Source organism: Salvelinus fontinalis, unplaced genomic scaffold (genome assembly GCF_029448725.1).
Source record: "Salvelinus fontinalis isolate EN_2023a unplaced genomic scaffold, ASM2944872v1 scaffold_0178, whole genome shotgun sequence".
NCBI classification, from domain to species: domain Eukaryota; kingdom Metazoa; phylum Chordata; class Actinopteri; order Salmoniformes; family Salmonidae; genus Salvelinus; species Salvelinus fontinalis.
Genome location: NW_026600387.1, coordinates 161,260 through 184,329, shown reverse-complemented (window position 1 = coordinate 184,329; position 23,070 = coordinate 161,260). Strand labels below are relative to the sequence as shown.

Below are 23,070 nucleotides of genomic sequence, written 5' to 3'. Positions count from 1 at the left end.
ATCATGTATATAATGAACAGACTAGGTCTATACTGCTCCTACATGGTGTAACAATACATCATGTAGATGTATATAATGAACAGACTAGGTCTATACTGCTCCTACATGGTGTAACAATACATCATCTAGATGTATATAATGAACAGACTAGGTCTATACTGCTCCTACATGGTGTAACAATACATCATGTAGATGTATATAATGAACAGACTAGGTCTATACTGCTCCTACATGGTGTAACAATACATCATGTAGATGTATATAATGAACAGACTAGGTCTATACTGCTCCTACATGGTGTAACAATACATCATGTAGATGTATATAATGAACAGACTAGGTCTATACTGCTCCTACATGGTGTAACAATACATCATGTAGATGTATATAATGAACAGACTAGGTCTATACTGCTCCTACATGGTGTAACAATACATCATGTAGATGTATATAATGAACAGACTAGGTCTATACTGCTCCTACATGGTGTAACAATACATCATGTAGATGTATATAATGAACAGACTAGGTCTATACTGCTCCTACATGGTGTAACAATACATCATGTAGATGTATATAATGAACAGACTAGGTCTATACTGCTCCTACATGGTGTGACAATACATCATGTAGATGTCATCATGGGGTATTGTGATGTCATTATGGGGTATTGTGATGTCATTACATCATCATGTGGGACTTTAAGGCATTGCTGTTGTTGGTGAGTAAATTTTTTACTCCACTGCTTCCTACACTTTAAGTAAAGTGAAGGCGACTATTTTGAGCCTCAGCCTTGATTTAAAATTTTATGGAATGTTAATAACTTTCATTGTCTTCAATGAAAAATGACCTTTCAAAAATGGAATGCAACATTGTATGGAACATTACTGTCAAGTGACTTGATGTCTACGGTGCCAAAGAGATTGATAGGTGGGAGTGTTGGGAGTGTCCAGTGTGTTTAATTTTAACGATAATAATGTCAAAATCCCACTTTTAACAACCATCAGAACTGGTTAAAAAAAGGTTGCATCCCAACGTGGCGATAAACAGCAACGTGACGCGTCACAATGAACTCAAACGTTTTTACCATTGGAACACTTGATGTAATTAAATCAAACGGTTTACAATTGGAACACTTGATTCACATTCTCCATGGTTGTCTCCAGCATGCTAAAGCGTTCACAGCTGGCGATCCCTCATCGTGATTGGTTGTTCCCCACCATTTGATGTAATGATGTAATAATGGACAGAATGAACTCAAACGTTTTACCATTTTACCCTCCATTTGCAACAACGTCACTGAGCACCATCACTATCTTTCCTTCATGGATCTCCTGCATGTTTACATATCTGGCATTACTCATCTCATATGTATATACTGTATTCTATCCTATTCTACTGTATCTTAGTCTATGTATTACTCATCTCATATGTATATACTGTATTCTATCCTATTCTACTGTATCTTAGTCTATGCATTACTCATCTCATATGTATATACTGTATTCTATTCTATTCTACTGTATCTTAGTCTATGTATTACTCATCTCATATGTATATACTGTATTCTATCCTATTCTACTGTATCTTAGTCTATGTATTACTCATCTCATATGTATATACTGTATTCTATCCTATTCTACTGTATCTAGGTCTATGTATTACTCATCTCATATGTATATGCTGTATTCTAGCGTTCATTAACAAATACTAAGAGGGACCAAGAGTCTTTTGATTGGTCAGTCATTGGGTTCATTTGTTGAAATCAAATCAAGCTTTATTTATACAGTACATTTCAGACATGGATGCAACACAATGGCTTCACAAGAAAAAACAAATAAAAAAATGAAATATTTAGTACACAACAGAAGACTAACAACTGAAAGACTAATGAGCAGCCTAAGGAAATGCCATTGATTAAAATATTAATTGGATGCAATGCAAAATTCAAGGATTTTTTTTTTTAGGAGGGGTTCATCGCTCCCTGGTACCATATAGAACAGAAACAGTAACTCATGCCCTGGAATGTGGTCTCTTTAGGTTTTTATCACCCAAAAGACATTGTAAATGTCCTGTCAGTGTTTTCTCCCAGAGGCAAGTCCTCAGTAGAACACACAGACACAATAGTTCTAAGAACCCTCTATTCTGTTGCATAAAACAACCATTTGATGCAATAAAAGTATTATAACATAATGTTGCAGTTTTGCTCTCAGTGTCTACTGAAAGTTGACTAGTAACAACAACTGGGACCTAATAGACACCCACCATGAGACCCACTAAATCTGCCCAAGAAGAGGCAAACAAAAGAAAAACCCACACCAAACTTACAGACAGGAAGCAAACCAAAAAAGTGGAGCAACTAAAGGTGTTAACTCTCCACATCTATCAAGACAACTGGAGCACTGGGCCAGACACTCTTAAATAGAACCTGGACCAGCTCAGGTGAAACTCCTTCCCACTAACGAAATGGACAAGCCAGCACAGGTGTAACACATACTGACTAACGAGGTGACACTAATCAGTGCGTCCTACGTGCAAACGAGCTATACGTGCTAAAGTCCAACCTCAAAACATAAATGGAAAAACCAAAGACTAACACCTTAAGAGAATGCGCACCACCAACAGAAAACAACTTCCATTTCACATTATAATCAACTACAATGCTTCACCTTTACCAATATAAACATGGTTTCTACTGGCTGTCAACAATTAAAAACAAGAAAAAAAAGTTTCGCTTCTAGAACTCTTGTCTTCCTAAAACTCACTAGCTTCTAGAACTCTCGTCTTCCTAAAACTCACTAGCTTCTTGAACTCTCGTCCCCTTGAAACGAGCCCAAACAAAACTCATCTCCAATACGGAAAAACGTGCAGTAAAAATAAACTGTGATCCATGGCAATGCACTGGCTAAACGCAAAACACAAAACATTTTGACTGCCCACCCTTGAGACAATCAGCAACCAGGTTGTTCTCACCACGGACATGTCTGATTTCAAGAGGAAACTCCTGCAATATCCGTAGTAACCGTCCACCTCACTACGGAGCTTCTCTCTCTTTTCAGGGTTCACTCGATAGGCATGTTGTTGGATCGGGGCCCAGTACCCAATGTCATGCTCTAGTACATTTGGTTTGGCAAATGAGAGAATTAACCCTGATATTCTAAAAACAGGGCAACAATGTCAATATAATTGTACCCAAAAAACTGTCAGTTGGTTGCATGAATAATTTTCATTACTAAATGTTACATGAAATGTAAATATGAAATATTTGGTTGCATAGTATTATTTTCAACAGCTTTTCAATTACATTTTGCTAGGAGGGATAGCCCAATGTCAAAACACAGTTTTAACGTGTCCAAATCAATAACCAATATGCAGAAACAGTTTGGGATAAATTGAAAACCTAACATGTGGTATATACACAAACATCTGCCACAATAATTGTCTTTTGTTAAAACAATCTCCTTATAAACTGCACAAGCACCAGAAACGCTGTTGTTTTGACAAGTAGCAATAAATCACTGATATCGATTAGGGGGGAAATCCGGTTGTATGTGCTGTTGAAACTAACAACAAAAGAAAAACATGGAAATGGGAGATATCTTTTAGCTCACTGGTTAGAGGACAACCTGCAGAAGACAGTCAGCTACATATTGGAGTGATGCATTTAAATTTAGGGGTCACTAAACAAAGGAACACAACACTTATTTGTCATAACTCATCGATATCATGTTGAAATAAGTTGATTCTGGAAATAATGTGTACATCACTGGTTAGAGGACAACTCTTTTTTTGTTAGTCACTTTGTGTTAAATCACATAAATAATACTCTTTTAATTCAGAGCCTGGATTTCCCCCAATGAGCCTAATATCCATATCATGTTGAAACCAATTGATAAGGGGGCAAACGTTTAGGGTTCTACATTGTGACATTCTGACTGACTGACTGACTGACTGCAGAGTATATTAATATACTATATATTGAAACATTCTACATTGAGACATTAAAACACTCCTACTACAATGTTAAAACATTCTACATTGTGACATTAATTCATTGATATCATGAAACAACTCCTTCATATACACATTTTCTGATATTTGATCAGAGATCTTTTATCAGATTATCTCTGGTCACAGCTAAGAGGTTTCTCTCCTGTGTGTGTTCTCTGGTGTATAGTTAGATGTCTAAAAGTAGAAAAACTCTTCCCACATTGATCACAGCGCAGAATCTCTTCTGTGTGTGTTCTCTGGTGCACTGTCAGATCTCCAGATTGACTAAAACTCTTCCCACATTGACCACAGCTATAAGATTTCTCTCCTGTGTGTGTTCTCTGGTGTATAGTTAGATAGCCAGAAGAAGAAAAACTCTTCCCAAATTGACCACAGCTATACGTTTTCTCTCCTGTGTGTGTTCTCTGGTGAACTGTCAGATGGCCAGATTGACTAAAACTCTTCCCGCATTGATCACAGCTATATCGTTTCTCTCCTGTGTGTGTTCTATGGTGTATAGTTAGATAGCCAGAAGAAGAAAAACTCTTCCCACATTGACCACAGCTATAAGGTTTCTCTCCTGTGTGTGTTCTATGGTGTATAGTTAGATAGCCAGATCGACTAAAACTCTTCCCACATTGATCACAGCTATATCGTTTCTCTCCTGTGTGTGTTCTATGGTGTATAGTTAGATAGTCAGATCGACTAAAACTCTTCCCACATTGACCACAGCTATGTTTCTCTCCTGTGTGTGTTCTATGGTGTTTAGTTAGATAGCCAGATCGACTAAAACTCTTCCCACATTGACCACAGCTATAAGGTTTCTCTCCTGTGTGTATTCTCTGGTGTATATTTAGATAGCTAGATTTAGTAAAACTCTTCCCACATTGACCACAGCTATAAGGTTTCTCTCCTGTGTGTATTCTCTGGTGTATATTTAGATGGCTAGATGTAGTAAAACTCTTCCCACATTGAGCACAGCCATATGGTTTCTCTCTTGTGTGATGTCTTTGATGTATTTTATGTTTTACTGATGAGGTGAATCTCTTCCCACATTGACCACAGATATAAGCTTTCTCTCCTGTGTGGATTCTCTGATGAATTTTAATGCCTGATGAGGTGAATCTCTTCCCACAGTCAGAGCAGTGGTGAGATTTCTTCCCTGTGGGTCTCCACTGGTGTTTCTTGAGGTGTTCTGATGTGGAGAGACTCTTCTCTGCCTCGTCAGCATCATGAGGTTGTTGAGGCTCCCCAGAGGATCCACGATAGTCACGTCTCTCTCCTGTGTGAACAACAAAGTCAGACGGTTAAAGGCCCACAAAAGCAGAAATCCACTGTTTATTTGAGGTAAAAGGTAATGCCCAGAGCATACCCATGCAGTTGTACAACAATTGATGTCTGTTAAATTATTTTACAATTGTCAGTCAAGACAGTCAAGACCTAAGCAGTGTGCCAGACCAGACGACCTTTGGTCTCCAAAAAAGGCCCCTTTCTGTGTTCTGTGCTAAAATTACAGCACGAGGGCGATGCACACATAATTTGATTGCAGAAACCGCTAGTTATGGATGTAGTATATCTGCCTGGAACAAAAATGGTGAGCAAAGATTTTAGTTTTCCACAATGTATTCTGAATATTACAGCGCAAGATCAGGAGTGCTACTGAAGGAAACTCACATTAAGCTCTGTGTCGCTAGTTACTAATTCACCACCATGGGGGAAAACTCAGGGGAGTTCTCATAGGCTGACAGCAAAAATAGCCTCCATTTCCAGGTTGCTTATGAGTGCATTTCACATTACTTTGGATTATAACTGTAACGCTCGTTTGAATCTCCTGCTTAATATGTTTGTGTTATTGTCGCAAACTCAACTGCTTTATACTTTTAAAACACTTCAACCAGTAAAATGCTCTTTAGCTAGCTTTGCCATCAGCCTGAATCTGAGGGTTTGTACATTAAGTGTTTAACAAATTGGCCCATAACTTCACCTAACAACAACATAGACCTACTGTAGGACCCATAACTTCACCTAACAACAACAGATCTACTGTAGGACCCATAACTCCACCTAACAACAACACAGACCGACTGTAGGACCCATAACTTCACCTAACAACAACATAGACCTACTGTAGGACCCATAACTCCACCTAACAACAACACAGACCTACTGTAGGACCCATAATTTCACCTAACAACAACATAGACCTACTGTAGGACCCATAACTTCACCTAACAACAACATAGACCTAGGACTATAAATCATTTAATATTTCAGGTGAAACATGGAATCTAAAATGTCTGTCATGACATTTCATAACCTGATCACTAGATAATTTTGTGAAAAATTCCACTAGGCTACTCTGTAATGTGTTGTCATTCTAAATGTCCTGAATAAAGGAAAATAGCTGTGTGTGTTGTACAATAGCCTATCCATCAAGGAACAGTTCTCTACACATTATGAGCTAAGTATCTCTGTGTGCAAACAGACTAACGAGACCCAACTGTAAATCAAGCAGACAATAACACATTATAAACATCAATTTGTTAGGGATGTTAGATCCAACGTGGAGCACGGCATAACTGTCTTTACCAGAGTAATGAATGAAGAAGGACTTTAGTTGTTTTTTGCATGTCGTGATGTTTGTCATTTGACTGTCATTCAGAAAATGATTTCCTGGATCAGCTGATGATAGTTCAACATGTGACTAACTAAACAGCTACAGTATTAAGAATGATGTGTAATTATTGAAAAACCACATTAATGACAGTATCCATTTGGGTGTTGTCAATAAAGTTAAGGGGACTTTCGGTTAGAACCATTGGATTTAGCAAACTCTGAAAAGATTGAAAACTGTTTTCCCAGCGTAACATAAGGAGACACTAAATGTGACGTAGTTAGAGAGCATTTCAGAGATCTGAATACAAAAAACTGTCCCACTGCAAGATCCAGTATTTAAGTTGAAGTTCATCATATGACAAGCGTAACGTTATGACTATAACCAATGTTCCCTGGAGGAGGGAAACTAGGTACAACATACTATTAAATCCACATGTTATGACTATAACTACTGTTCCCTGAAGGAGGGAAACTAGGTACAACATACTATCATATCCACATGTTATGACTATAACTACTGTTCCCTGAAGGAGGGAAACTAGGTACAACATACTATTAAATCCACAGGTTATGACTATAACTACTGTTCCCTGAAGGAGGGAAACTAGGTACAACATACTATTAAATCCACATGTTATGACTTAAACTACTGTTCCCTGAAGGAGGGAAACTAGGTACAACACACTATTAAATCCACATGTTATGACTATAACTACTGTTCCCTGAAGGAGGGAAACTAGGTACAACATACTATCAAATCCACGCCTTCCTGGAATCCCTGTCTTCCACAGGTGATGAGCGTGAGGCTTGGATTTATTCCTTCAATTTAATACCGCTCTTCACCGACCCAGGAAGGGGTGGGGCCAATCAGGTGTTGTACCTCGTTTCCCTCCTTCAGGAAACAGTAATTATAGTCAAAGTTACACTTCCTTTCAGTAGGTCAACTTCGGTACAACATACTATGGAGAAATAGATTAATTTCCCATGCCGACCCAAACGGATACTAAATTAAACGACCCTGCAAGATGCGTCAGTTTTGTCAATTTATTCATTCTTTCGTTTGAAACACTCCTGTCAATGTTGAGTAAGGACACACACCTGATTACACATATAGAGGTAGGACTAGTCTACCCGATTACACATATAGAAGTAGGACTAGTCTACCTGGCCTGAGCACAAATGTAGGCCTATAAATGTGGCTATTTGGGGATGTCTGATAGTATTTCTGATTGTCTTAACGCTGCACCACTAATGAGTTGTGGAGCTTCTCCAACTAATTTTTTCTTCACCTCAAAGAGCAGGTAAACAAAGTCTTATTAGAATCCATTACGAATGACAATAGTTGCTCAAAGTATTTGTAAATTATTTCCAGCTCTCGCCCTTTCGATAACCACCCAGCATTAAAGGGTAAAATGTAATGCTCTGATCCAGTGGAAATGTTATAAAATACCTGATTACTTCTTATCCTTTGCACAAATAGACGACAGATGTGTCTGTCCAGAACTCACTGGCGCGGGAAACTGAGGGCCCAGAATATTTTATACAATGTTGCAAGTTTGAGGACCCAGTTGATAGCTGATAGAATGTTTCAAGTTCGTTGTTGACAGGCCAGTGCAGCCAATGGGATTTATAGGATATTTTTTTTTTAATATTTTTTTTTTTTTTAATCGGGATATTTTCTACCTGCAGGCTGCAAATGTTTTTGTTTGTTGGTTTCATGTAGGCTATTTTTACATAGTTGGCAATGGCAATAAAAGTTACTTTTAGATTTGTATAATTTTCATTTAGATGGAATGTAGATTAATCACAGACAATGATTTTGAGATACTATTATCAATGAAATTAAACTGTTTCAGTAAAATGTGCAAATGAAAATCATAACTGGCACCAGATCAGTAGAAATGGTAAGATACATTTGCACTCCAAATGTAGGTTGCCGACTGCTTGTGTAGCCGATTACCAGCAACGTCAGAATGTATGAAGGACAGCAGGAGTTGGTTCAGGAAGAGTTTCTTCTCTTCTGGTTGGGCGATATTGATGTAATGGCATGAAAATAAATTGGCTGAATATTATACAATGACTTATCAACAGCTCTAACAATTTGACCCCCACAGGAAATCTACACTGGCAATTTTAGAATATACTATATAGCCTAGACACCTGGTTAAACTATCACTATGACATCATGGATGAATTCTAGAATATACTATATAGCCTAGAAACCTGGTTAAACTATCATTATGACATCATGGATGAATTCTAGAATATACTATATATCCTAGAAACCTGGTTAAACTATCATTATGACATCATGGATGAATTCTAGAATATACTATATATCCTAGAAACCTGGTTAAACTATAATTATGACATCATGGATGAATTCTAGAACACACTATATATCCTAGAAACCTGGTTAAACTATCATTATGACATCATGGATGAATTCTAGAATATACTATATATCCTAGAAACCTGGTTAAACTATCATTATGACATCATGGATGACCAGTCCTTGTATTCATAGTGTATTGAATTCAGGGGGTCGCCCTGAGCTGAACTCAAACCTGGGTCCAGTGACTCTCAAGTTAACACCTTATAGCTGTTACACCAAGATGTCTGAACTTCTTGACGAGGTCCCTAGGTTTTGGGTTACGGTTGCTACAATAGCTTTCTCTATGAATTTGAGAGTGGTTATATTTCTCCAACCCCCATCCCTCAGCTGTTTACCAAACCAAGTCTCTGGGCAGCCATTTTGTTTCTGTTTAAATCCTAGGTTGTCTCTTTAAAAATGCCACACAACAAACAACCAATCTGCAGTTGAAACAATAACAAAGCTGTAATTCTACTACTGTTTTGCTAATAAGATGATGATGGGGTTGGAGAAATGTAACTACTCTCAAATTCATAGACAGACCAATGGATGCAAGGACTGACCATCCATGATATCAACATTATAGTTTTAACCATGTTGAGGCTATACAGTGTTGATTTACATTGGAGTAAAAAAAGCTTATTTGGGGTTCTGATGGGGTACAACAGATGAACTAAGCTCATGAGGCATGTGTTATATTCTTCAAGAATCAATGGCTATAAATAAATAATACACAGTCCATACTGCTATAACCCATAGTACCACATTGGATAACATTCACAACATGGAACAACAGTCCATACTGATTTCCCCAGTTCAACAACTGCAGAGTTTGTGCCTCTGTTTTTAAGACAGTACTTACGAGTGTTAATCAGGGAACGGTTTCTCAAAACCATCTTATGGCTAAGTTCACCGTTAGAACCATCCGACACCTTAAGATGCGTTTGGGAAACCGGGACCAGTTTCCTCCTCCTCTTCTTCCTCCTCCGTTTTCAATGTAACAGTCATCTCTTCCTCCTCTTTCACTCCATAAACTGCAACCTCATCCTCTTTCACTCTGAACGCTTCTTCCCCTTCTTTCACAGTAACGGCCTCATCCTCTACTTCTTGTTTTACTGTGATACCCGCTTCTTCTATAGCAGGGGAGTAGCTTAGTGACCGCATGGTCGGGGATGTTAGCTAGCTAGGCTAATGCTAACTTAACCAGCCCGCTAACGGAATAATAACAACACCGTAAATATGAAATTAAAACGGATAACTAACTAGACGACAGAAGAGGGTTTAAAACACAGTGGCTAATAATTACGAATACGTCTAAAGACCTTTATTGGTTCGTATATTTTGTCTAGCAAACTACCGAGGTGGCTGACTGTCTGTTGCTGCTGTTGAAAGAAGCGTTCCGTCCACTAGATTATACGTCACAGTAGCATCATTGCCTTAAAGTCGCAGACCGCAATCTGCTGACTGGAGTGGGTAACGCAGTTGAGTAAAATGTAAATACAAATTTCAGACAAAAGGTAGGTAGGAATCAGGAACATAGCTAGTCCTAAAATATTAATTAGCCCCTCCCTAAATAATTTAATATCAATATCAATATATTTTCTCTGTGATTTCTGTTAGTGAAACGTTTACTGTTGACAGGAGAACAAGAGGAGACAATAGGACGAGGTGGATAATTGTATAATAAGGCAGATTTATTCAAGTGTAAAGATATTAGGCAAAGCGTGCGGCACGGCTCTTTCTGTCTGATTTGTATAAAATCGTCCGGAAAGAGAAAGTTTCAAGACTCGTACAGTATTATACATACAACAAGCAAAGTAGGTAGATCTGCGAGCCTGGCCTTCCGATTGGTCGATCTGGGTCTTGGGTAGTCCTGAACAGGCCTGGTGTCCACGTTCCATTGGTTCCTGAGACAGTTCTTTGTCCTGAGCTCCAAGCATGTGTTGTGTGTGTTCTGTGGTTATCATGGGGGAGGGGAATTATGTGTGTCTGTAGTCGGTGTCTTAATAAGTCCAGCATATGTCCAAGAGAAATGAGGAGTATGTGTATTTTTGTATAAAATATGGCTTATTTTGAAATGTAGTTATTGCTAGTTTCCAGTCTCTATTACAATTTCTTACATTACTTATTTTCGTCAACCGTTCCATCGCATCTTAAACTTCTTACCGGGCCGGCACTAGGACCGGGGGAGGCTGCTGCTGCACTAGTGATAGTTAGACTTTCTTCAACATAGATGGCGGACAGAAATACTAGGAGAGAGGGGTAACCCTACACAGAACTGAACTGAATCAAAGATGGCGGACAGAAATACTAGAAGAGAGGGGTACCCCTACACAGAACTGAACTGAATCAAAGATGTCGGACAGAAATACTTGGAGAGAGGGGTACCCCTACACAGAACTGAACTCAATCAAAGATGGCGGACAGAAATACTAGAAGAGAGGGATAGAAATACTAGGATGGAAGCAAATGTAAGGGATTATAACGTAATAACTAATCATGCAAAAAACATGTACAGTTGACAGGAATGTTAGTTCATGTATAGACAAACGATTATGCATTTTTTTAACATAAAATTATTTTACGAAAATCGCGATTTAGCCAGCTAGCTGGCTAGCTTTATGGGTGTTGTGACATGAGTATGACATTGAACCAGTAGAGAATGTGAAACGCTTTATTGAAAAGCTCATTATCCAAGTGTTATAAATACAAGTTCAATCTGTACTTCAATGCACATCTGTTGTGCATTATAAAAACAGAGGAAGAAAGAGGAGGTGGAGAGAGAGGTGTAAAAGACAGAAAGGGAAAGAGGTAAGCACATAGGAGCAGGGAAGGCAGCACATGATTAATGAATCACAGTGCTACATAAATATTCTCTCAGTTCATCACAATTACATAATAGTGTCTCTAGTTGGCCCAAAGGTTATCTTAAAAGAGGGTGAGGTGGCGATGATGGGACTAGGGGTTGGCATCCTCTCACATCAAAACATATCTGCAGACGATAGACAGATGGAGAGAGAGAGAGCATGTTTAAGCCTTGTGTTTTTAGTTTTTATTCTAACATTGTTAGTCATCAATCAGGAGGTGAAATGCAAAACTGACCTGGGATCATTAACTCTGGGACTACAGCATCTATCTGTATTTCAATGTAAAGCATCTCTTTAATAATACTTCCTGTATAATATAAACTGACCTGGGATCATTAACTCTGGGACTACTGCATCTATCTGTATTTCAATATAAAGCATATCTTTAATAATTCTTCCTGTTGACCTGACCAAGTGACCTCTCACCTCTGACCATGCTGTGCCCTCTATGTAGCCAGTTCAGATGCAGGAGGGGTTCACCGACACAGCTGATATAACCTAGAGGATTTAGGGAGAAGGGGAGAGAGGGATGAAGTGAAGGAGAGAGACTGTTATTGAGAAAGGTAGTTAAAGCCACAGTGTTCAACAGGAATCTGTGTGTGGCCTCACCTGGTGTCCACACCACACTAAGTGGCTGCAGAGTACTTTATGCTGAAAAACATGAATGGACCCACAAAGACAAACAATATAGCGTAGTTATAGAAATAATGAAGTGTCTTACTATTCTCCATGGTTGGCCCTCTTGCCTATTCTTTGAAGGTGGAAGGAGCCACAGTTATACACCTGAACCTGTTTACTGCACAACACAATCCATCAATCAGATTGATACATGAGTGTGTAGGTGTGGGTTATAGGGTGTCTAATTGTTCTACATTTTTTCAATTTGGGTGATTTAAAATAGCCTGTTTTGTTTTTGCACAGACATCACACCCTTACCTAAACAGCACCCTCACCTGAGAAGTAGAAATCAAAGGGAGAGAAACTGTGAATTAAATAACTGCAGTTGACATAGCAAAGTAAATGGAAGAATACTCTCATTGCAATGTGAATGGCTCTTAAAAGAGCCTTTGGTTGTGCATAGTGTAGTCTATGGTGTTGCCAGGGAACAGCACCCTCTTAAAAGAGCCTTTGGTTGTGCATAGTGTAGTCTATGGTGTTGCCAGGGAACAGTACCCTCTTAAAAGAGCCTTTGGTTGAGCATAGTGTAGTCTATGGTGTTGCCAGGGAACAGCACCCTCTTAAAAGAGCCTTTAGTTGAGCATAGTGTAGTCTATGGTGTTGCCAGGGAACAGCACCCTCTTAAAAGAGCCTTTGGTTGAGCATAGTGTAGTCTATGGTGTTGCCAGGGAACAGCAACCTCTTAAAAGAGCCTTTGGTTGTGCATAGTGTAGTCTATGGTGTTGCCAGGGAACAGCACCCTCTTTGAAGAAGTAGGAGGTGAAGATCTCCTGCACACGGATTGCCTCTCTTGCTGCGTTGTTGGACCCCATCCTTGAAACATCCTGCAGAGCAGTAGACTTCTCCTCTGAGACACTGCGGCGAGCTGCAGATCCCCTCCTGGTCCTCGTGTCCATCGTCATGACGTTACGCAGGACACAGGTAGCCTTCACACACCTGAATTCCTCCAGGAGGCAGTCCCAGATGACCCTGGTCACCCAACCTTGCAGTGCCCTACACGGTAACTGTAGGCAATCGTTTTGAAGGAATCTCCAGTTACAAGGTATCTGTAGGAATATGGAAGACAATGTAATTATTAGACTGTTACATCACCAGGTCATTGTGGATTACTAAAGTATAATATCCCTGATAACAAATCATGATAACATTGGATTGATAGATGCATGGGCACACATATGTGCATGTGTAGCATGTGACAATAACAGGATCATATCAAGGATGGCATCACAAATGAATACATAAATACCACTTGAAGCTTGAACCGACTTCAAAATGCAGGTCTCTGTGTGCTTCTTAGGATGTCCAGGCAGGTGATTCACTTCTAACTTAAGTCTAGCAGGTGTTTACATGGTTTGACACATCTGCCAGGTGATTCACTTCTAACTTAAGTCTTGCAGGTGTTTACATGGTTTGACACATCTCCCAGGTGATTAAAAATCTAATTTCAGTACGAGTGTATTATATATATCTTTTTCCACCAATGTCATGAAATCCAATTGCAACTCCTCTACGGACTGGGAGAGGCGAAGGTCGAGAGCCAATGCGTCCTCCGAAACACGACCCTGCCAAGCCGCACTGCACATCTTGACACACTCCTCGCTTAACCTGGAAGTGATACTGCCTGGATTAGAACCATAAAATGATGCAGCTGATGATCATTAGATTAGAATCAGGGACTGTAGTTACGCCTCTAGTGACGCCAATGACAAGCATACCCATTACATGATGCAGCCACCACCATGCTTGAAAATATGTAGTCAGTGATGTGTTGAATTTGCCCCAAACATAACGCTTTTGTATTCAGGATATAAAGTTAATTTCTTTGCCACATTGTTTTTCAGTATTACTTTAGTGCCTCATTGCAAACAGAATGCATGTTTTGGAATATTTGTATTCTATACAGGCTTCCTTCTATTCACTTTGTCATTTAGGTTAGTATTGTGGAGTAACTACAATGTTGTTGATCCATCCTCAGTGTTCTCCTATCACAACCATTAAACACTAACTATTTTAAAGTCACCATTGGCCTCATGGTGAAATCCCTGAGCGGTTTCCTTCCTCTCCAGCAACTGAATTAGTGACTGGGTATATTGATACACCATCTAAAGTGTAATTAATATCTTCACCATGCTCAAAGGGATATTCAATGTCTGCTTTTTTTTACCCATTTACCAATACATGCACTTCTTTGTGAGGCGTTGGAAAACCTCCCTGGTCTTTGTGGTTGAATCTGTGTTTGAAATTCACTGCTCGACTGAGGGACATTACAGATGTGTGGGGTACAGAGACGAGGTAGTCATTCAGACATCATGTTAAACACTATTATTGCACACAGAGTGAGTCCCTGCAACTTATTATGTGACTTGTTAAGCAACATCTTTACTCCTGAACTTATTTAGGCTTTTAATTACATTTGTAAACATTTCCAAAAATATAATTCCACTTTGACATTATGGGGTATTGAATCCATTTAAACCCCAGTATCTCTACTTGCACATTCATCTTCTGCTATTCACATTCACATTCCCTACCATTCCAGTGTTTAATTGCTATATTGTAATTACTTCGCCACCATGGTCTATTTATTGCCTAACCTCTCTTATTTGCACATGCTGTATATAGATTTTTCTACTGTATAATTGATTGTATGTTTGTTTATTCCATGTGTAACTCTGTGTTGTTGTATGTGTCATTGCAAATGAGAACTTGTTCTCAACTAGTCTACCTGGTTAAATAAAGGTGAAATAAAAATACATTTTAAATTCAGGATGTAACACAACAACATGTGGGACCAGTCAAGGGGTGTGAATACTTTCTGAAGTCTCTGTATATATAAAACTCCCCCCACCCAGCAATCTGATAGCATCAGTAAAATCTGTTGAAATAAAACCACAGATAAATATACCTAACATAGTACAATCTAATAGCATCAGTAAAATCTGTTGAAATAAAACCACAGATAAATATACCTAACATAGTACAATCTAATAGCATCAGTAAAATCTGTTGAAATAAAACCACAGATAAATATACCTAACATAGTACATCTATTAAACAATACATCACAATACAGCAGAAATAGTTACACATTATAGATCCATTCATGGATGTACAGGTCTGTTGGATAAACCTTCAGAAATAGTTACACATTATAGAGATCCATTCATGGATGTACAGGTCTGTTGGATAAACATTCAGAAATAGTTACACATTATAGAGATCCATTCATGGATGTACAGGTCTGTTGGATAAACCTTCAGAAATAGTTACACATTATAGATCCATTCCTGGATGTACAGGTCTGTTGGATAAACCTTCAGAAATAGTTACACATTATAGAGATCCATTCATGGATGTACAGGTCTGTTGGATAAACCTTCAGAAATAGTTACACATTATAGAGATCCATTCATGGATGTACAGGTCTGTTGGATAAACCTTCAGAAATAGTTACACATTATAGAGATCTATTCATGGATGTACAGGTCTGTTGGATAAACCTTCAGAAATGTCCGCTGCTGATTTCTTCCAGGTGTCCATAGCGGACACCCTGGTCCTGTGAATCCTGGCCGTGGACAAATTCTCAGTCAGAAACATAAGTCAGAACACAGCCTCTCTATTCTCTCATGTGTTTTCAGGTCCTCTGACTGGGAAAATGTCTTTCCACAATGAGAGCAGTGGTATGTTGTCTCCTCCTGTGTATTAGTATGTTGGAAAGGCTTCTCTCCTGTGTGTGTTCTCTCATGCTTTTTCAGAGTCCCTGACCACCTAAAACTCTTTCCACAGTGGGAACAGTGGTAGGGCATTTCTCCTGTATGTATTCTCTCATGCGTTTTCAGACTCCGTGACCACCTAAAACTCTTTCCACAGTGAGAACAGTGATACGGCGTTTCTCCTGTGTGTATTCTCTCATGCGTTTTCAGACTCCCTGACCACCTAAAACTCTTTCCACAGTGGGAACAGTGGTAGGGCATTTCTCCTGTATGTATTCTCTCATGCGTTTTCAGACTCCGTGACCACCTAAAACTCTTTCCACAGTGAGAACAGTGATACAGCGTTTCTCCTGTGTGTATTCTCTCATGCGTTTTCAGACTCCCTGACAACCTAAAACCCTTTCCACAGTGAGAACAGTGATACGGCTTTTCTCCTGTGTGTATTCTCTCATGCAATTTCAGATACCTTGACCACCCAAAACTCTTTCCACAGTGAGAACAGTGATACGGCGTTTCTCCTGTGTGTATTCTCTCATGCGTTTTCAGACTCCTTGACAACCTAAAACTCTTTCCACAGTGAGAACAGTGATACGGCTTTTCTCCTGTGTGTATTCTCTCATGCGTTTTCAGACTCCTTGACAACCTAAAACTCTTTCCACAGTGAGAACAGTGATACGGCTTTTCTCCTGTGTGTATTCTCTCATGCGTTTTCAGACTCCTTGACAACCTAAAACTCTTTCCACAGTGAGAACAGTGATACGGCTTTTCTCCTGTATGTATTCTCTCATGCATTTTCAGATACCTTGACCACCTAAAACTCCTTCCACAGTGAGAACAGAGGTAGGGCTTTTCTCCTGTATGTATTCTCTCATGCGTTTTCAGAATCCTTGACAACCTAAAACTCCTTCCACAGTGGGAACAGTGATACGGCTTTTCTCCTGTATGTATTCTCTCATGCGTTTTCAGGACCCATAACCACCTAAAACTCTTTCCACAGTGGGAGCAGTGGTGTTGGTTAGGCGTCTCTGGGTCTGTTTCCTCTGAGGAACTCTTCCCGCTGTCAGAGTCTGGTCTCTCTCCTGCCAAAAGCCAAACAGATTATTTAGTTAAACAGAGAGACCTGAATGAAACCTGCATTAAATAAAATTGTCTTCCTATGAGGTTTAATCTAGACTAGATCCCTCAATAACCTGAGGTCAGTCTTCACAACATTACATCATTAGAAATAAACTTGGTGACGGTGAGATTTAAAAACTAATGATGTAGAGCTCGAAATCTAATCTCTCAGGGAATGTCATGTTTACAGGCTGAGCAGAGCTCTATAATAATAGATAATGTCATGTTTACAGGCTGAGCAGAGCTCTATAATAATAGATAATGTCATGGTTACAGGCTGAACAGAGCTCTATAATAATAGATAATGTCATGGTTACAGGCTGAGCAGAGCTCTATAATAATAGATAATGTCATGGTTACAGGCTGAGCAGAGCTCTATAATAATAGATAATGTCATGGTTACAGGCTGAACAGAGCTCTATAATAATAGATAATGTCATGTTTATAGGCTGAACAGAGCTCTATAATAATAGATAATGTCATGGTTACAGGCTGAGCAGAGCTCTATAATAATAGATAATGTCATGGTTACAGGCTGAACAGAGCTCTATAATAATAGATAATGTCGTGTTTATAGGCTGAACAGAGATGGTTGTTTGCCATTCTGTGAGACAATTAAGTTGTGATTTTGTGGTGGGGGGGGGACTCTGATCGTATACACGTTACAGTTAAGCAATAAGACCCGAGGAAGTGTGGTATATGGCCAATATAGCATGGTTAAAGACTGTCCTTACGCACGACGCAATGCAGAGTGCCTGGATATAGCCCTTAGCCGTGGTATGTTGGCCATATATCACAAACCCCTGGGGTGGATTATTGCAATTATAAACTGGTTACCAACGCAATTAGAGCAGTAAAAATACATGCTTTGTCATGCCCATGGTATACGGCCTGATATACCACGGCTGTCAGCCAATCAGCATTCAGGGCTTTAATCACCCATTTTAACATGTAGCTTTAACATTCTATTATCACATTAATTCCTATAGTACAGAACAACATTTTCAAGTATAGAATTTCAGTAGCATGCTGCTTAAAAACCACACATTCATTCAAAACCTTTAAAGAGTTAGAGCCCGTTTTTAAGACAGTACTTACTGGTGGTGTAAGAAATTGTATTAGATATTGGTAACTTGTTTTAACAACTTCTCAACATTACCTATAAGTTGACACAACATACACACCCCCTCTTTCTCTTGGACATATGCTGGACACATAGGACATATACACGGCACCCACAATTCCCCTCCCCCATGACAATCACACAGACACACCCAACCCATGGTTGGACCTCAGGACAAAGAACTCTCAGGAACCAATGGAACGTGGACACCAGGCCTGATCAGGACTACCCAAGACCCAGATCGACCAACCGGAAGGCCGGACTCGCAGATCTACCTACTTTGCTTGTTGACTATATAGTACTGAACATTTCTGGAAACTGCCTCTTTCCCGGACGATTCACTAGGAGTCAGACTGAAAGAGCCTTGCTGCAAGATTTTACTAAGATATCTTTACATGTAATTAAACGGCCTTATTATAAAATATCCACCTCGTCCTATTGTCTCCTCTTGTTCTCCTGTCAACAGTAAACGTTTTATTAACAGTGGTAATCAGATCTCCTGATTCCTCTGTCAATATGACCGTTATCTCTCCCTCTTTCTCCTTCTTCACTCCAAAAACTGCCTCCTCCTCTTTCTCTTCCTCTTCTTTCAATGTAACATCCTCTTCCACTCTGAATGCGTCTTTCTCTTCTTCTTTCACTGTAACAGCCTCATCCTCTACTTCTTGTTTTACTATCACATCATCTTCTTCCTTCTCCTCTTTCACGACAATGTTCAGCCCCAGAGCTTCTTTCTCCGTCCAGCAGACCCCCTCTTCTTTAACGAGAGGGGGGATATTTAGTGAGCTCATGGTCGGGGATAATAGCTAGCTAGCTATCATTAGCGACTAGGCTAGTGCTAACTTAACCAGCCAGCTACTATAGCTGACTAATACAAAATAACGTAATATTAAATTAAATAGGTTAACAAGTAGATACTACCTAAGTGTGTCGAAAACACAGTAGGTAATATACACCGAAAGCGAATAAATAGCTTGAATCTTTCGGCTATGTTGGCTAGCAAGCTACCGAGGTGGTTGACGAGCTGTTTATGAAGAACCGTCCACTAGATTATACGTCACGCTGGCAGCGTCGCCTGAAAGACGCACATCGCCGTCTGCTGACTGGAGGGGAAACGCAGTTGAGGATCATATTTTATTTTCAGACAAAGATTATTGTAAATATATGTAATTAAATAATACCATTATAGTGAGACATACAAAGACAGGAATGTGTTGATTGATTAGTGCGAATATTTTTTTTTTACTACTGCACATTTAAGGCAGTTTCATTAAGTCAAAATAAATCTAAATAATTAGCAAGCTACTGTAGGTCCATACTGCTCCTACATTGTGTAACAATACATCACATAGATGTATATAATGAACAGACTAGGTGTATATGTATATATATGGTGTAACAATAGATGTACACTACCATTCAAAAGTTTGGGGTCACTTTGAATTGTCCTTGGTTTTTAAAGAAAATCTAATTTTTTCATTTATTTACATGTTTTTGCTTTGTCATTATGGGGTATTGTGATGTCATTATGGGGCAATGTGATGTCTTATGGGGTATTGTGATGTCATTATTGGGTATTGTGTAGATTGATGATGGAAAAAAATGATTGAATCAATTTTAGAATAAGGCTGTAACGTAACAAAATGTGGAAAAAGTGAAGTCTGAATGCTTTCCGAATGCACTGTATATATAGGGGCAGTACTTAGTGACATCACTTCATGAAACAGGAGGTACAAATATATAACATAGATTCACAATATCAACATTCAATGTATCCAAATATATGATCAAGCTGGAAGAGGAAACGCCAGCCCAGCCACAATCCTAGAGGTTCACTGATGATCAACCTCCTCCTTCACATCTGACTCCTGATGATCAACCTCCTCCTTCACATCTGACTCCTGATGATCAACCTCCTCCTTCACATCTGACTCCTGATGATCAACCTCCTCCTTCACATCTGACTCCTGATGATCAACCTCCTCCTTCACATCTGACTCCTGATGATCAACCTCCTCCATCACATCTGACTCCTGATGATCAACCTCCTCCTTCACATCTGACTCCAGTGATCAATCCAGAGCGTCTTCTTTTTTGGGGAATCCCGATGGACGACGTCATCGAATAGGACGTCATCACCACAACCGCCCACAAGTTAATTGTAATTCAGGTTATTAATGGGAAGAACATTAGCAATATGTCCTGTCTGGTAACTTGTCTCGTTCAAAGGATTTACATTGGCAGGTGCACAGGGAGAAACCCCATTAAAAAAACTCAGTTGATCTTAAACTGCGGAAACACTTTTGGAAGTCTTTAACTGCATCAAAGTCTGTGGCCTGTGATGTTGGGACAAATGATAATCCCTTATTATACAAGAGACAAAATCCACAAATTCTACAGCACAACGGCAGAGTCATGTCTTCAGTGTAAAACTAACAATGACTCAATAATCCTTCTGGGAATGTTATGACGTCATAAAGGTATGGGCGGAGTTAGAAAGTTGGCTGTCAGAAGTACAGTTCTACAATGTAAAATTACTTTTAATCTGTCTGTCTGTATATTTCAAACATGACATTTGAGGGTGCAGTGAGATACCCCAGAGTTGGACAATACTTTTCTTGTCAATCATCTTAAATATTATACTTAATTAAAACCTGGAAATCAACCAATCCTATGTTGTTAATTCAAAAGAAAGGTGAAATGCTTTATTATCTAAAAGTTGAAAGTGACAGAGAGAAATAAAATGACAGGTGTGATGTAGTTAATGGAGATGGAGGTGTGTCCTAGTGGGTCTGGGCAGGTGTGATGTAGTTAATGGAGATGGAGGTGTGTTCTAGTGGGTCTGTGCAGGTGTGATGTAGTTAATGGAGATGGAGGTGTGTTCTAGTGGGTCTGGGCAGGTGTGATGTAGTTAATGGAGAGGGAGGTGTGTTCTAGTGGGTCTGGACAGGTGTGTTGTAGTTAATGGAGATGGAGGTGTGTTCTAGTGGGTCTGGGCAGGTGTGTTTTAGTTAATGGAGATGGAGGTGTGTTCTAGTGGGTCTGGGCAGGTGTGATGTAGTTAATGGAGATGGAGGTGTGTTCTAGTGGGTCTGGGCAGGTGTGATGTAGTTAATGGAGATGGAGGTGTGTTCTAGTGGGTCTGGGCAGGTGTGATGTAATGGAGAGGGAGGTGTGTTCTAGTGGGTCTGGGCAGGTGTGATGTAGTTAATGGAGATGGAGGTGTGTTCTAGTGGGTCTGGGCAGGTGTGATGTAGTTCATGGAGATGGAGGTGTGTTCTAGTGGGTCTGGGCAGGTGTGATGTAGTTAATGGAGATGGAGGTGTGTTCTAGTGGGTCTGGGCAGGTGGGGTTGTAGTTAATGAAGAATGTGGTGTGTTCTTGTGGGTCTGGGCCGGTGTGATGTAGTTAATGGTGATGGAGGTGTGTTCTAGTGGGTCTGGGCAGGTGTGATGTAGTTTTAATGGAGATGGAGGTGTGTTCTAGTGGGTCTGGGCAGGTGTGATGTAGTTAATGGAGATGGAGGTGTGTTCTAGTGGGTCTGGGCAGGTGTGATGTAGTTAATGGAGATGGAGGTGTGTTCTAGTGGGTCTGGGCAGGTGTGATGTAGTTAATGGAGATGGAGGTGTGTTTTAGTGGGTCTGGGCAGGTGTGATGTAGTTAATGGAGATGGAGGTGTGTTTTAGTGGGTCTGGGCAGGTGTGATGTAGTTAATGGAGATGGAGGTGTGTTCTAGTGGGTCTGGGCAGGTGTGATGTAGTTAATGGAGATGGAGGTGTGTTCTAGTGGGTCTGGGCAGGTGTGATGTAGTTAATGGAGATGGAGGTGTGTTCTAGTGGGTCTGGGCAGGTGTGATGTAGTTAATGGAGATGGAGGTGTGTTCTAGTGGGTCTGGGCAGGTGGGGTTGTAGTTAATGGAGAATGTGGTGTGTTCTTGTGGGTCTGGGCCGGTGTGATGTAGTTAATGGTGATGGAGGTGTGTTCTAGTGGGTCTGGGCAGGTGTGATGTAGTTAATGGAGATGGAGTTGTGTTCTAGTGGGTCTGGGCAGGTGTGATGTAGTTAATGGAGATGGAGGTGTGTTCTAGTGGGTCTGGGCAGGTGTGATGTAGTTAATGGAGATGGAGGTGTGTTCTAGTGGGCCTGGGCAGGTGTGATGTAGTTAATGTTTGTATGATGTTGTCGTTTGTATGTTTTGTATTGTTTATAAAAAGATAAAAGAAAATATTTTTCCCAATGCAAAGTTACACCTCACTGTTCTATTTTTGGAGTTATTACATTAAACCAATCATAATTCAGAAGAATGCCAAAGTCAGGTGTGAAGTAATATGGAGGACCAGCCTATTCCCTATGATGTATACTACAACAGAAATAACTTCAAGTAGAGGCTTAGCATGGTTAATACTCTTGCTCCGCTTTTGGGGGCACCCGAACTTGTCCAAGCCCCTTGGCGCTTTTCTTTGTCCACATCTGGTTGCTGGGTAGAGTAGCTCCTTCTTGTGTCTCCCCTTGATTCTTCACTCAAACAATTCCTAATATGGTACTGAACAGTCTCTCAACCCCCCTGGTTGGCCTAGAGTGATGCACCCCTCCC

At 39.9% G+C, this 23,070-nt stretch overlaps 3 protein-coding genes across 4 annotated transcripts in view; 1 reads left to right on the top strand and 2 right to left on the bottom strand.

Annotated features, from left to right (window-relative positions):
* Positions 1-23,070, top strand: part of LOC129844134 (zinc finger protein 664-like) — a 188,144-nt gene that overhangs the window by 47,646 nt on the left and 117,428 nt on the right. The window lies entirely within an intron of this gene.
* Positions 1,733-10,374, bottom strand: LOC129844135 (zinc finger protein 239-like). The gene is made up of 2 exons (XM_055912543.1): positions 9,843-10,374; positions 1,733-5,272 (listed from the first exon to the last, which is right to left on the bottom strand). Exons 1-2 carry the CDS (start codon positions 9,874-9,876, stop codon positions 4,122-4,124), a joined length of 1,185 nt encoding a protein of 394 aa, XP_055768518.1. The 5' UTR covers positions 9,877-10,374; the 3' UTR covers positions 1,733-4,121.
* Positions 11,641-19,549, bottom strand: LOC129844139 (zinc finger protein 501-like). Of its 2 annotated transcripts, XM_055912548.1 has the most exons (5): positions 18,960-19,549; position 18,661; positions 13,772-17,317; positions 12,274-13,571; positions 11,641-11,972 (listed from the first exon to the last, which is right to left on the bottom strand). In XM_055912548.1, the coding sequence occupies exons 1-3, from the start codon at positions 19,266-19,268 to the stop codon at positions 16,113-16,115; spliced, it is 1,515 nt and encodes a 504-aa protein (XP_055768523.1). In that variant the 5' UTR covers positions 19,269-19,549; the 3' UTR covers positions 11,641-11,972; positions 12,274-13,571; positions 13,772-16,112. The 2 variants fall into 2 exon arrangements, 1 of the variants encoding a protein (XP_055768523.1); XR_008757916.1 differs by lacking the exons at position 18,661; positions 18,960-19,549 and having other exon boundaries at positions 17,218-17,325.

What these genes read in the sequence shown, in the direction of transcription:
- LOC129844135 (XM_055912543.1), bottom strand. Translation starts at nt 9,876, where the DNA reads ATGGTTTTGAGAAACCGTTCCCTGATTAACACTC. An exon ending in CCGTTCCCTGATTAACACTC is followed by an intron (nt 5,273 to 9,842) that starts GTAAGTACTGTC and finishes TTGTTCACACAG; the next exon opens with GAGAGAGACGTGACTATCGT.
- LOC129844139 (XM_055912548.1), bottom strand. Translation starts at nt 19,268, where the DNA reads ATGAGCTCACTAAATATCCCCCCTCTCGTTAAAGAAGAGGGGGTCTGC.